At 44.0% G+C, this 15,245-nt stretch overlaps 1 protein-coding gene across 1 annotated transcript in view; it reads left to right on the top strand.

The window, feature by feature from the left end:
* The window catches only part of STAB2 (stabilin 2), a 165,884-nt gene that overhangs the window by 95,118 nt on the left and 55,521 nt on the right, over positions 1-15,245 (top strand). Inside the window, exons 34-39 of the mRNA XM_075552708.1 lie at positions 1,111-1,242; positions 3,997-4,125; positions 8,505-8,561; positions 10,850-10,945; positions 12,215-12,410; positions 14,303-14,398. Of these exons, the coding sequence (XP_075408823.1) occupies positions 1,111-1,242; positions 3,997-4,125; positions 8,505-8,561; positions 10,850-10,945; positions 12,215-12,410; positions 14,303-14,398 (706 nt within the window). The remainder of the gene's footprint in view (positions 1-1,110; positions 1,243-3,996; positions 4,126-8,504; positions 8,562-10,849; positions 10,946-12,214; positions 12,411-14,302; positions 14,399-15,245) is intronic.

The following is a 15,245-nucleotide window of genomic DNA, read 5'->3' as shown; positions in this document are numbered from 1 at the left end:
CCTCATAAAGAGATCACTGAAGATTTAGATGCTGTATCAAAAATGTGGTGACAAAACCAGATGGTGCCCAGCTTTCACAAAGAATAGCATCCAGAGTCGTAAAGTCTTGTCTTCAAACAAGCAACTATCGAAGTGAGTCATAAATTAAGTCCACACGGAAGAATCACACTAACCTCTATGTCCCAAGGATTACAAATAATAAAATCCAAATACAAAGAAGGAAAAGGTGTCAGAGCTTAAATTAACTCCTGGTTTGCAAAAAGACTATGGATGCTTGTAGAAACCCAAAATCCATTTTCAGGGTCCCCCAGGTAGATGAATCCCCTCTGATCACAGCCCAGCAATGTGACCAGCCTTGCTACCAGAGAGCACTGTAAAATCAATTGTGGCATGTGTTGGTAAGTTAAAATGCAATACCCTGTCATCTGAGCTCTCTTTGGACCCGTCTTAAAGTTGTTTTCGTTTTTATGATTTTCTGTTTTATTTTCTATGAAATTTTTTATCTATTTTGTTGTTGCTTGTTTCTTTATTTCCTGTTTGTGTTTTATATTACTTTCTGTATAAGAAATCCAGGATAGGTAAATCTACAGAGACAATAAATGGATTAATAATTACCTAGGGGCATGTCATGGGAGGTTGGGGCAAAAATGGTAGCTAACAGCAATGAATATGAGCAGAAATTTTTCAGAAATTGTGGTGATAATTTCACAACTCTTCTTAACATGTTTGAACAATATGATATGTGAATTATATGCCAATAAAGCTATTTAAAAAGAGAACATCTGCTATAGACACCAACTAAGCTCTCTGAAACATCCAGTTGAACTTCAAGATGAAAGGCAGGCTTGGGGCGTGTGCACTCTCTCTTCATAAGCAGTTCTCCATCATAATAATAATCTTTAATTCTCCTCCCAAACACTCAGTCTGAGTTTTAGAGTCAACGAACAAGTTTTTGGCCACCCTACTTACAAAAGTTGGAAGTTCTGCTAGGTGATGTATCTCAAAGATCATTGGATATCTATTGTGTCTGGATGCCGAGTGCCTGGCACTTTGGCGAAGGCTGCTGAGCAACCAGTGACTGGCTGACTTTGGATTCTTTGCCTTTTCCAGAAAGAGGACTTACTCAAGTACCACGTGATCCTGGAGGAGAAACTCCTGAAGAATGACCTGCACAATGGCATGCACAGAGAGACGATGCTGGGCTTCTCCCACCCACTTGGGTTCTTCCTCCACAATGACCAGGTATGGCCCTGTATTTAAAATCCCCAAAATGAGGGTCAAGGCCTTTATCATCCATCACCATTTCTGTACTGTCAAAATCTCATCAACGCTACTTACCAACAAAAGACAGTTGTTTTCACCACAAGGTAATGGTGAAACTAGATTTTAAGTCCCGTTCATATTCCCTGGTGACAGTCTTCAGGTAACAATGTAGCCTATGAATTCTGGTGTTTACATCCGAGCAGTCACTGGGGTGTAACAACAAACCCATCAGAGTCCCATTCCATCTCCAAGAACAAAGGTGTCCTTGAAGCACCCAACCAAACTCCCGAGAAGTGGGACTCCAATGCACAAGGAACCTAGTGGCATATGAAGGGCCCAGCAGTCAAGCGAATTAATCTTATTATCATTTCACGATGATCATAGAGAGTACAATCCTAGAGCCAACTGACCACTATGCTTGTCTTCCCGTATTTGTTTCACGTAGCACCTACATATTTAAGTGTTTAGAGCACATACAAAAGAATTAGACTGGATATTTAATAAATTTTAAATATAATTGTATTAAATCTTTTTAAACGTCAAGTGAAAAGGCCAATAAGAAAATCCAACAGAAAGACATATGTGAATCTGTTACAAAGTCTCATAAAATAAATTAATTTTTTAAATTATCCTAGATAAACTAAGTAGTGTATTAAATTGAAGAAAGTGTAATCATGAAAGTTTTCATCAATAATATTATTTGAGCCTTTTAAAGAGTGAAATCACAAGTGGACTTTTGTATGAAAATTGGTATCTGCTTGGGATAAAATAAGGCTTTCTGCCTCACCATTGCCTGATGAATAAACTAAATACAAATGTTTCACTCTGATTTGTAGAAATAATCTCATTGATTGCATTATATAACTATGAAAAATACTCTTAAATATATTTTCTTTTCTTTCCAAGGACTGTAATTTTGTTATTGGTTCCCTTCATTTTGTTTTTGTTTCATCTACACGTTCTTTTATTTCACCATGTACAGATGCATAGTTAGTGGAATCAGCTTTAATGCTGTCAGTTTCATTTCCCCTTAGTTTTGAAAATTCTTTGCTCTAGTTCAGCAGTTCTCAACCTTCCTAAAGCTGAGACCCTTTCATACAGTTCCTCATCTTGTGATGACCCCCCTCCCCCAACCATAACATTATTTTTGTTGCTACTTCATCACTGTCATTTTGCTACTGTGATGAATCAAGCGGCCCACAGGTTGAGAAATGCAGCTCTAAAGCAAGGATTATTCTGATAATAGAGGGCTTGTGTTTATTGCTATTCACTTACTTTCCTTTAAGACAATGGAGGTATACAAAATGCTCTATAAATGAATCGATTTATGTTCAAATCAAAATTTTAATGTCATCCATAATTCTCTAGCTGCATCTGATGATGAAATTGATTCAGATATTTTAAATGTCAAATCAGCCATATGGTAGCCTCTAAAGTCCTGTAGTAGTATTTAAAAATAACACATCATATTGAAATTCTGGAAAATTCACGTTACAATTGCCATTTAACATCACCTCCAAAGTTTGTGCAAGTTTTCCAAATATACACAGACCTTTGACTATCTCTGTGGACAAAACTTACCCCAATATCCAAGTGGAAATTCACGATTCCAAGTAAACACTAAGGGACTTTTAACATATTGTAAAAGTTTAAATTTAAGAACTTGATATTGTCACCACTTTCATATTAAGGCAGTGGAGAGTACTGGGGCTGTTATTTTTAAATGTTTAGCTCTCATTGGATACTAACATGATATCTGCTTAGCACAATAGCCATCCGCCCTCGGTGTCAGCCACACCACTCCAAGTTTTCAAGGAACCATTTCTTCCCATTGTATTCATGAATGAATGAATTGATTCAATTGTTATGCATTAATTTCTCATTCAGGTATTTATTCCTTAAAAGTCAAAGCAAAATTCATAGTTGAATTTGAGCTGGTAACATGTTGATTCTGGCATAGTCCCCATCTTGGATGCTCAAGGACATTCTAGGCAAAGACAGAACCAAACTACCAGACATTACAACCAAGCCCCAAGGGAAACAGAGTAGTGGAATATCCATCCTGAAAAATAATAGGATATTGTCTTGATCTTAGGGATTTTATAGACTCTAAAACACCCCACAAATTCTAGTTATTATTTTTTTAATTTTATAACTGCCATGCATCCCTTTTGAAGACTGATTATAAATTAGCCAGAAGTAAAGCTACTGAAAAAGACAGTGCGTTTCATTCTCCAGGTGTTGGTTTGGGAAGACAGTCACAGCTCTGAGACCGCCCATGGAGCCCTCCTGCCAGTAGACACTAAATCATGATCATGATTCAATCGTTTTCAAAAAATCATAACTCAACTCATTTGAAAGATGGATGATCTAAAGCAGCCCCTTCTTTTTACTAGAGCAAAAATGGGGCTCAGGGAAGAGAAACAACTGTCCCAGGTTCACAGTCAGATGGTGGTCAAGATATTCTCAACCTGTGGGGGTCGAACAACCCTTTCCCAGGGGTCACCTGATTCATCGCAGTAGCAAAATGACAGTGATGAAGTAACAACAAACATAGTTTTATGGTTGGGGAGTCACCACCACATGAGGAGCTGTAGGAAAGGGTCACAGCATTAGGAAGGTTGAGAACCACTGCCTTCAACCCTTGTCATATGGTTATCCTCAAATCCACATCTTCTCCATTCTTTTGAAACCAAGATAGTAAAAGCTCACATTGCATCCTCTTCCTCACAGCTCTATGTAAACGATGCTCACATAAACTACACCAATGCTGCCACTGACAAGGGTGTGATCCATGGCTTGGAGAAAGTTCTGGAAATTCAGAAGAACAGATGTGATAACAACGACACGACTATTGTTCGAGTAAGTTTCCATCCAGGGTCAGTGCTCAGCTACGGAGTGCTGTATTCTGTTCTGTTTTCTCTATTTGATCATTTTTTTCAAGCATCAAACTCTTCTAGAAATGGACCTCCATTCGGTTCGAAAAAATTAAGTATCTCTGATGTGCCTGACAACATACCAGGCCGTGGCGCCACGAAGACCAATAGGATGTGGCCCCTGCCCACAGTGGGACCATGATTCATTGTAATAGGTTGTGTCTTGAGAGCCTGCTGGAAAGGGCCACCCAGAAGGGTGTGCTGAACAGAATCCTGAAGCATGGTCTGCCCCCAAGGGTAACTCTGCCGTGTCTAGCACAGGCACAGGGAGAGGGATACGGCGAGCCAGTAGCAGGTGTTGGCCAAGCCTGATCTACTAGAAAGGAAAAACAATATAGAAATTCATTACTTCAGGGAAATATAGCAGGTGGTGGTAGAGACCTTTGAGTCCAGGGAAAAGAGGTTGTATAGGACCTTTCCGTGATGATGTGATTGTTGATAGGTGCCATTCCCACCACTGCTGCCCTGTTTGAGCCCATTGTTGCAACTGCTGTGTCAGTTTACCTCCTTGGCAGTCTCTCTCTTTTTATGGACCCTCTACTTTGCCAAGCATACCAATAATCAGACCCACTAAGGTGTCCGAGGCATTGATGGTGCGCTGAGGGACATGGGAGGACACGCCTCTGGAGGACTGTCAGTTGGCTCTCCAGGGTGTTACTGAAGGATAAGCAGGGATTGACCAGGTAGAGAAGAATGTTCCAGACAGAGAGAAATGCTTCAGTAAAGTGCGGGGATCCAAGTGACATGGAATGTGCAGGGCTCCCTAGTGGTCTGGCATTCTGCCTCTCGTGCTGCGCTCTAAGAACGGGCCTGCTTCCTCCCCTTTGAGTGGCATGGCTTTCAGCAGTTGACGGGCCCTCTTCCATCCCCCCATCCCAACCAGAAAGTTGTGTACAAAGAGTCTGTTTATTTTACTAGAGTTTGAAGGAATGGCCGGTGTTACCGTCAGCTGGCAAGGGAGAGCCCTGAGATGGGTTTCAGAGAGAAAGAAGTTGTTGCTCAGAAGGAATGAGTGTTTAGTTTCTCTTCTTTTCCCAGGTGCCAAAAAGGCAGAAGGAAACCATCAAGGCATTATTTAATCACTCCCAGGATCGAGTGATAGACTTTGTTACCAAGAGAATAATCAAAGAGCCAGTCTAGACTTCTGGAAGGGGTTTCACTCCAGTGAAATCGTAACATGGTGTAAAATGTATTGGTAACTGCTGCCGTTTGGGGGGATTGCCACTAGAGGTGCCAATCTCCGCTCTAAACATTTTATTGTTCTTAGAGCAGCCGTTGGGTTTGAACCACTAACCATACTACTTATAGCCCAATGCTTAACCCTCTGCACCACCTGGGCTCCTTTTATACTGTCCAATAGGCGCCAAATTAACAGCTAGGCAAACCGGCCGCCTCCTGTTTTCGGAATGAGCTGTACCTCACAGTTTCCGTCATTAGCTGTCTTGTAATATTGTCTGGCCGCTGTCTCCACCGGGTCCCCTTCCACTGGACCATGACCTCCTCGAGTCCGGCCACCGTGTGTGCCACGGCCTCACTGTCTGACTCTGACCCCGCTCCCTCAGTAGCGGATTTCAAACCATGCGTTGTGGTGTTCAAGGACTGGGGATTTAACCGAGAAAAGCGCTCTAGGCGTTAAAGGGCTGTTCTCCAAAGCCAATGCCAAGCTCACCGCCATCTGGTCGATGCGGACTCCGAGCGACTCCACAGGACCAGGCAGAACTGCCCCTGTGCGTTCCCGAGAGTGACACTCGTCCTGCAAGAAGACGGCCCTGTCGGTCTCCCGACCTTGCGGACTGCAGCCCAACGCCCAACCACGCCGCCCCCAGGGCTCCCATAAATTTGTCAAAACTTACCAGGAAAACAACTGTCAGGGAAGGTACCAGTGACACAAAGTGAAATGAACTCGCAATCAGAGTGTAAAGCTGGGGCCAAAACCAGTTTCTGGAACGCTGTCTGTGCAGTTACTAGTCAACTAGCGCTTTTGTTGTTGCTGCTTTTGGTAAAAAAAAAAAAAAAAGAAAGAAAGAAAAGAAAGCTAAGAAGACTGGTTTGTCTGGCCGAGGAGCCAGGCGGTGCCATGGTGATGCCGGGGGCTACTAACCAGCAGGTCGGCACCTTAAAACCGCCCCCTGGTTTCTGCTCCCAGAGTGAGTTGCACTGTCAGAGACGCGCAGGAGCAGTTCTGCCCTGCCCTGTAGGGTCGCTCTGAGTCAGAATTGACTGGATGGCAGTGAGTTTGGTTTGGTGCTTGGTGGCTATGGCTGGGTAGTAACATTCTGTGACCCATGCCTTGGTTTGTCTCAGTGCTGTAAAGCGCGGTCAGGGAACGAGGCGGAACCTAACAGGTAGGGGCGATCCTGCCTACACTGACTGCAAGCAGTCCAACTGTACAAGCTGCTTGGCAGGAAGAAGGCAAAATGAGGATGGCTTCCGAGGTTTCCCAGTCCTGTTCAAATAAATGCATTAATTGTCGGCAGAATGTTGTTGCCATGAGCAATTCCACGGCACTGGGTTGGGCTTGGGCTTATTGTATTTAACAGTTTGCTTTAACATGACAAAGGTGGTCATAATTTCAAAAAGCTATCTTTTTAGGTTTTTCAAGAAGGGCAGACGCAGGAATCTATCCTAAAGCAATGGTGCTTCGGGATGATCTACTATTACATGTAGTAGTTATGTGAAAGTCTGTTACGTGGATAAGAATTTGCTAACAAGTTGTTATTTGGTTTGTTTTGTCTGAAATGAACCAATAAATTGGTATCTCACTAAAGACCCCCAGTCTACTTCAGTTTTATGTTTCCTCCTTTTTTAGCCACTCAGACCAATATTTAGATCTGAGAGGTAAAGGATCTGAAGGTTGTTTTGTTTGTTTACATGAAGCAGTAATTTTTCTTTTTTTTTTTTTCATTTTAAACTCTCTATTTTTTGTCCTCCTCCCTCACCTCTTTGCCAGCCTTCCCCTCTCCCTGGTCCTAACCTATTCCCTGGCCTCTTCACAAGCAAGATCTTGTCTGTTGGTATATAACCACATTTCCTACATTTTTAATATACTTACATAGCCTTTATTTCTTTTTTTTTTTAATTTTAACAATTTATTAGGGGCTCATACAATTCTTATCACAGTTCATACATATACATACATCAATTGTATAAAGCACATCTGTACAGTCCCTGCCCTAATCATTTTTTTCTCCTCTTTTCTTTTTTTACATTTTATTAGGGACCCATACAACTCTTATCACCATCCATACATATACATACATCAATTGTATAAAGCACATCCATACATTCCCTGCCCCAATCATTCTCAAAGCATTTGCTCTCCACTTAAGCCCCTTGCATCAGGTCCTCTTTTTTTTTCCCCTCCCTCCCTCTTTCCCCCCTCCCTCATGTGCCCTTGGTAATTTATACCTCGTTATTTTGTCATATCTTGCCCTATCCGGAGTCTCCCTTCCCCCCTTCTCTGCTGTCCCTCTCCCAGGGAAGAGGTCACATGTGGATCCTTGCAATCAGTTCCCCCCTTCCAACCCACTCACCCTCCACTCTCCCAGCATTGTCCCTCACACCCTTGGTCCTGAAGGTATCATCCACCCTGGATTCCCTGTACCTCCAGCCCTCATATGTACCAGTGTACAGCCTCTGTCCTATCCAGGCCTGCAAGGTAGAATTCGGATCATGGTAGTTGGGGGGAGGAAGCATCCAGGATCTGGGGGAAAGCTGTGTTCCCCATCGGTACTACCTCGCACCCTAATTAACCCATCTCCTCTCCTAAACACCTCTATGAGGGGATCTCCATTGGCCGACACTTGGGCCTTGGGTCTCCACTCTGCACTTCCCCCTTCATTTAATATCATAGCCTTTATTTCTAAGTGGAACATATCTATATAGTCTGTAGGTCGCCTGAATCTCAATTTTTTTGTTGTTGGCTAACTTCTATGTATAAGGACATGGGTAAAAATTAATGACTGCCTAGTTGAATTTCTTGTCATGCATTTTTGCTATGTAGATCAGTAGTTCAAGATAACACCTTAAATTGCATTTGCATTTGAAAAATGAAAGTAATAATAATAGGCTGTTTGGCTCAGAAGAGTATTGTGAGGAAAATGATACTCAAACACTCAAGGCTGGAGATAATTGAAGTATTTGTCTCAAAGAACATGTTCCTCCAGATGGTCTTCCCATGTATCTTTCCCATGTTTTATTTTATGTTTTAACTGTTTCTGCTGCAAGATCTGGAAAATATCTACTGCCTCATTTTGTACTGAAATAGATAACCTTGAATTCTTTTCTTTTCCCCTGTTTACCAAGGGCAAGTGTGGGAAGTGTCCCCAGAAGCCAATCTGCCCACTTGGAACTAAACCATTGGTGAGTATTTTGTTCATGTTAGTGAAAAGTTTTCAGATACAATTTAGAAAATAAGTCTTAAATATACCGTATATTTTGTGTTTAAGTCAAGTTTTTCAGCACATTTTTCATGCCATTTTGTGGTAAAATTAGGTTCCTCAGCTGATATTCAGGTGAGTTTATACTCGAGTATATATGGTACTTCATTCTTACTTCTGGAGGCATAATGGGTTATGCGTATGTTGGGCTACTTACCACAAGGCCAGCAGTTCAAAACCACCAGCCAATCAATGGGAAAAAGTTGAAGCTTTCTACTTTCATCAAGAATTACAGTCGCGAACCTGTCAGGATGCAGTGTAGCAACGATAAATCATACAACTTTCCTCTAGTTCCTAAATGCTTCCTTCCGCTCCCCCGCCCCCACTATCATGATCCCCATTCTACCTTACAAATCCTGCTAGACCAGAGGATGTCCACTGGTGCAGATAGGAACTGGAAACACAGGGAATCCAGGACAGATGATCCCTTCAGGACCAGTGCTGGGAGTGGGCGATACCAGGAGGGTAGAGGGAGGGTAGGTAGAAAGGGGGAACCTATCACAAGGATCTACATATAACCTCCTCCCTGGGGGATGGACAACAGAAAAGTGGGTGAAGGGAGATGTTGGATAGTGTAAGATATGACAAAATAATAATTTATAAATTATCAAGGATTCATGAGGGAGGGGGAGGAGCAGGAAGAGAGGGGGGAAAATGAGGAGCTGATGCCAGGGGCTTAAGTGGAGAACATATGTTTTGAGAATGATGAGGGCGATGAATGTACAAATGTGCTTTACACAATTGATGTATGTATGGACTGTGATAAGAGTTGTATGAGCCCCCAATAAAATGATTTTTTTTTAAAAGAATTACAGTCTCAAAAACCCACAGACGCAGCTTTCCTCTGTCCTCTACTGTGGCTATGAGTCAGAATCAACTCGACGGCAGTGAGTTTGGTTTGGTTTGGTTTGACGTGGTTAGTTCCTTATCATATTGTATGACTATTTAAAAGCAACCTTAAACTCTTTTTTAACTATAATGAATAAATAAATAGAAACTGGGGCTCAGTCAATACGCATTGCTGAAAGAGGCGTTTCATTTTCTACCTCTTTCATATCCTCGTAGCCAGTGGAGGGCAGCAGTGAGACCTCTTTCTCAGCAAAGACAAGCTCAGTATCCCGATCCATATTCATCCTGGATGCGTTCTTCCTGCTTGCGGTGTCCTAGAGTGGATGGTACAGCCAACCTCCCCTAGGGAAGCAGGTGGAAACAGTTGCACCCTTTGATGCATTAGTGATCTGTTTTCTGATCGCTAAGTATTGTGAAAGCTTCTCCTAATAATGCGACAGCCACTACAAAGAATAAATTGCCCCCCCCTTCTGTAGTAATTGATAACAAGAATCAATGCCAACTTGCTCGCACATTTTCATGTAATCTTTGATGCACAATAGTTTTGTAAGCAGCCTCCAGTCATTTCCCCAACCACAGTAGGAGATGAATAAAGAACGAGGCTCAGATCGATCAATGTGGAATGCTATGAATTTTCACCTGGTTTACTCCCTGGTTCTTCCTAACTTGCGTTAGTCTTCTGAGAAAAGTTTTTACAGAGAAGTACCTTAAAGAAGGCGAGATGGGAGAGAGGGAGAAAGGGAGAAAGAGGGAGGGAGAGAGAAAGCTGCCACCTAGTGGACTCCAACTCCCCGGGGTCCCTGTGCATCAGAATAGCAACGTGGGGTGGTTTTTCTCAGAAGTAGATTGCCAAGTTTTTCTTTTGAGGCACCACTCAAAACGCAAATTCACTGCCTTCGGCCCCATTCTGACTCATAGTGACCCTGTAGGACACGGTAGAACTACCGTGTGGGCTTCCAAGACTGACCCTTCACAGGAGTTGAAAGCCTCACCTCTCTCCCTCAGACCGCAGGTGGTTTCCAACCGTTGACCTGGAGGTTAGCACCCTAATGCATAACCCACAACTCCTCCAGGGGGTGGGGTTTAAAAGGTCATTCTTCCAGTGAGTAGCCCCCCATTTATTTGCATACTCAGGGACTTAACAACTACCTGAAGGTAGTTTGCATTTTTCTGCCTGACTTTCCCGGCAGCCAGCAAAGTGCGATTGTGTTTTCTAATTGATAGAGCAGGGGCAAGAAGTCATCGCCCTTCCTCCTTAGAACATTTGAGTTGAAGACACACCACCAACTTGTTCTCAGAGATCGGGGGGCATTTTTTTTCAATCTTAACGAATAAGCTGCTATAACCACTCCTGTTTCCCAGGGCGATGAGACAAGGAGATGCATCTATACCCTTTATTTCATGGGACGGCGATCCGTGTTCATTGGGTGCCAGCCAAAGTGTGTGAAAACTGTCATTGTGAGTAGCGTGAGTTACTAATCCTCCCGATTGGGGGAGCGATACTGCGGGATGTCATCACATGCTTTCCTTTGCAAAACGCCTGTGCATGTGTGTTTTCGGCCACCTCCCATGCTCTCCTCGAGATCTTCATTACCATGCAAAGTAGGCATGGATGTCATACGACTCCTTCCCAGACATCCCCAGAAACTGGTAGAAGCCGTAAGAACGCTTGCATGATGAAGAAATTGGGGGTCCAAAAGGCTAAGAGGACCTCCCTGTCCTTGCAAGTGGACATTCCAGGGACATGCTGGCAAGCAAGAGACAGGAAGTGACCAATTCACTTAGGGAAAAGGTAGACCTGGTCATTTAGAAACAGGATTCCTGCCCCATATCTCTATCAGTGAACTCCTATATGCGTGCCTCTGGCGTTAATGAAGAACACTGACCATACTGTAGATGGACAGAAATATGGACGGCTTTGTCTTGGAAGTACTGCCGGCATGCTCCTGAGAAGCAAGAACAGAGGGAATTTCTCTCATGTACGTTGGGCATGTTACCAGGAGAAGTCAGCGCCTGGCAATCACAAACCAGGAAGAACCTCAAGGAAATGGGCTGACCCAGTGACGGCAGCAAGGGGCACAAGCAGAGCGGTGATGGAGAGGATGGGGAAAGGCCAGGCAATGTTTCATTCTGGTGGGCATAGGGTCACTCTGAGTTGGAGCAGAGCCAATGGTACCTAACACCAATAACAACAACATCCTAGAAGAAATGAGATCCATTGGTTTTTAAGTTTCAGAGTTTAGGGCATTGTGGTTGAATGCACTTGGAAATAAAATCATGCCCAAACCAGATACATGCTGCAGGGTTCCTCTGAGTCATTTATAAAACACCAAAGGGATCCCCCTGCAGAGGTGATCATGAACACAGGATACCAGGAGCCCTGAACTTGGGCATGGCAAAGGTCCCTGCGTCCTCCAACCTAGCCGGTGTCATTTCCATTATTCCTGTCCTTTATGTCTGTTGTCACTCTCTTCTCCTACTTGACATTTTTCCATTCCCTCTTTCACGCCTCCCAGAGGAGGCCTCCGTCTTCTCTACGGCACTCCTGAGCATTGTTTAGACTCCTTTCTCCAGGGCATTCTGCCCCCAGCCCCCCCCCCCCCTACATCTCCCCGTGTGGGCTCCCAGAGCAGGGCACCCTCTGAGTCACACAGGCAGGGTTTCCACAGGGAGGTGGGCAAAAACAGTGCATGGGGATATGAATCAAGCCCTGGGTCTCCATTTCAGACAAGAGAATGCTGTGCCGGCTTCTTCGGTCCAGAGTGTCAGCCCTGCCCTGGGACAGCCGGGAACGTGTGCTTCGGAAATGGCATCTGTTTGGACGGAGTGAATGGCACAGGCGTGTGTGAGTGTGGAGAAGGCTTCAGCGGGACAGCCTGCGAGACCTGCACCGAGGGCAAATATGGGATCCACTGTGACCAAGGTGGGCACCCTCCTTTCCATGTCAGTCAGGCCCCTGAGTTCCCGGAACCAACCGGGATAGACAATAAAAGAGAAATTGGGCATGTGCTCCCATATCAGCCTGTCTCGCTGCTGTCATCGTTGGGAATTACAGAAACATCTGCCTTGGGCAATTCACATTGGGCCGTGTTTCCAAAGATGACAGCTCATTAACGGAAATCTCCCAACACATCCCACAATCTGTTCCTTGACACTGCCCAACCCAACCACATCTTTCTATATTTACCTTCCCAGTAGTGATCATGGTCACACTTCAAATTCTGGACAGTCTTTGCTAGATGACAATTCAGCTGTACATACATTATCTCATTTAATCCACACAGGCATCTTATATACATGAGTAGGACTTGCTATCCCCATTGTACTGAGAAGGTTAGGGCAAGGAGGCTAAATGACTTTCCCCCAAGGTGACAGGCTGTGACCATGACGAGAGGCAGAACGCAGACTGGAATGCATACTTTTGCGGCACTTTAACACCCCGCTATTGAGTCATGCCCTCCTTTATTTTAAGATGGCTACTGATTCACCATCGTAGGGGCCCCAATGGAATAGTAGTTATGTGTTCTGCTGCTAACCGCAAGGTCAGTAGTTTGAAACCACCAGCATCTCCTCAAGAGAAAGATGGGGTTTTCTATTCTCATAAAGAACCACAGTATGGGACACCGCTGGGGCAGTTCTACCCTGTCCTATAGGGTCGCTATCAGCTGACTTCAACCTGATGGAAGTGAGTTTGGTTTTGAGTTTTTTATAGATTTGCCCTCATTGAGCCACATGTTTTAAGTTGCTTTTCTAGAAATAGGGACCCATTTTCACCAAGGCATTGCCATTCTCTACCATAAATTCCTGTTCCCCATGGACACATGCCTGTGGAAGAACTGCCTAGAGTGGAGGGGGTTCTTAGTTCCTGTAGAGAAAGCTTTCATCCTCCTACCTGGCACTAGAAACCGTAAAGTTGACCTGGCTGTCACTGTGTTCTCATCAGCTGGTCAAGTTAAACAAGATTAGTATTAATTGAGACTATTCTAGTGACACGTTTTCCCCCGGGATATGGAAGAATCATGTGCTGTGATTGGCAAATGGGTTTCCTAACCAGGGCCACAAGGATGAGCTTCATGAGATCCAGGAAAGTTCCAAGACTGGATGCTTTTTGGACAAATGTATCCAGAGCATCCATCCACTTCTCAAAAGGCTTGAGAGCCTTCTGAGTAACAAAGGCATCAGTCCTTCAGGTTGACATAAATCCACATTATGCTGGCTTCTCTTTGAGTCCACTCTTAAGGAACACCTGTGGGCCCGTCCAAAGAGCTCTCACCTAACCCTTGGTCCTCAGGTGACCATAGTGGAGGACCCTACTGCCTGAGTCACTAATCCATACTACTACGAAGCCCCAAACTATGATCTGAATGGTTCTGTTGATGCGTGACTTGGTTCACCTGTTACCAATCTACTGAAGTCTGCTTACCAGGCATCTGCCCTTCTTGGGAGTCTAGTCCTCCATTCGAGACAACTGTGGGATCCAGCCCACATCCGGATGGGTCCAAAGGGGCAGTTGTGTCATTAAAGGGAAAAAGAGACACAATAGTTTATGATGCTCACCTCCTCCATGGTCTTCTCCCTTATTATACTAACTCACAAGTGAGCAGGCCTCCCTTCACCCAGAACCCTGGCCTCTGAAGCTCCTTAAATAGGAGAATAAGGAACTTGTCCACATCCACTCTCTTCCTGGTCCTCTGTGTCCCACAGACAATGACTTTAAGGCATCAGGAAGTAGGTGCAGTGAAGTGAGCCTTTGGAGTACATGGTAAATGGGTACATGGGCAGAGTTTGATGATTTGTGGGCATTTTTCTCCTTAGCGTGCTCGTGTGTCCACGGGAGATGCAACCAAGGGCCCTCGGGCGACGGCTCCTGTGACTGTGATGTTGGCTGGCGGGGAGTGAGATGTGACAGTGGTAAGAGTGCCCCCATCAGTACTGAGGCTCCATCCTGGGTCTTGTTTTTCAATAGTTACCGTTGTTTTTCTTCTTTCACAAATGGAAACAACGTCTTTATTATGGCTTCGGGAAATAAAACTAATTCCTCCTTACAGCCAAAAGTTTGAAAAAGAAAGAAAATGAAAAATGAAGAAACTGTACTTATTAGTATTTTGGATTAACCTTCCAACTCCTTTCTGGGGACTGAAGTATGTAGGTATGGAACTGTCTTCTGCAGGGTGCTTTGTAAGCTACTTTTTTGACATTACAATATATCATGGGACATCTTTCCATGTGAATGAATATGGACATACATCATGATTTTTTTAATTGGTGAATGAAATTCCTTTAGATTAATGGAATGCCTTAATCTCCCTTCTTACACCATTTTCCAAATCAATTCCCAGCTGTCATAAATAACACTGCAATGAACATCTTGTATAATATACACCTTTTGGTATCTGAGATCTCTGTCTTAATGCTTCATGGAGCTAAATTCCTAGAGATGGAATTTCTGAGTCAAAAGTTGACACTTGGTGGAAAGATGTTGCTATTGATTGCCCAGTTCTCTTGCATGGATTCTATCAATTTGCTTTTCCAGTAGCATCAGGCCCATTTCTCATATGCCCACTCTACTTCACTGACATTTCTTCACAGCTCTAGGTGAGAGCAATGGGGGAGAAGCGAATGCCAGGTCAAACAAAGCACGCAGACTGGCACAGCACTATGAGCCCCCCTGAGCACGTAGGAACAAGGACTTCAGAGTGACACATCGAAAGCAAAGGGGGAAGTTGAATGAGAAATGGCTGGTGTGGTGAGCAGGAGC

The sequence above is a fragment of the Tenrec ecaudatus genome, chromosome 6 (genome assembly GCF_050624435.1).
Source record: "Tenrec ecaudatus isolate mTenEca1 chromosome 6, mTenEca1.hap1, whole genome shotgun sequence".
Lineage (NCBI taxonomy): Eukaryota > Metazoa > Chordata > Mammalia > Afrosoricida > Tenrecidae > Tenrec > Tenrec ecaudatus.
The sequence above is the reverse complement of the archived record's forward strand: the minus strand, read 5'-3'. Positions and strand labels throughout refer to the sequence as shown.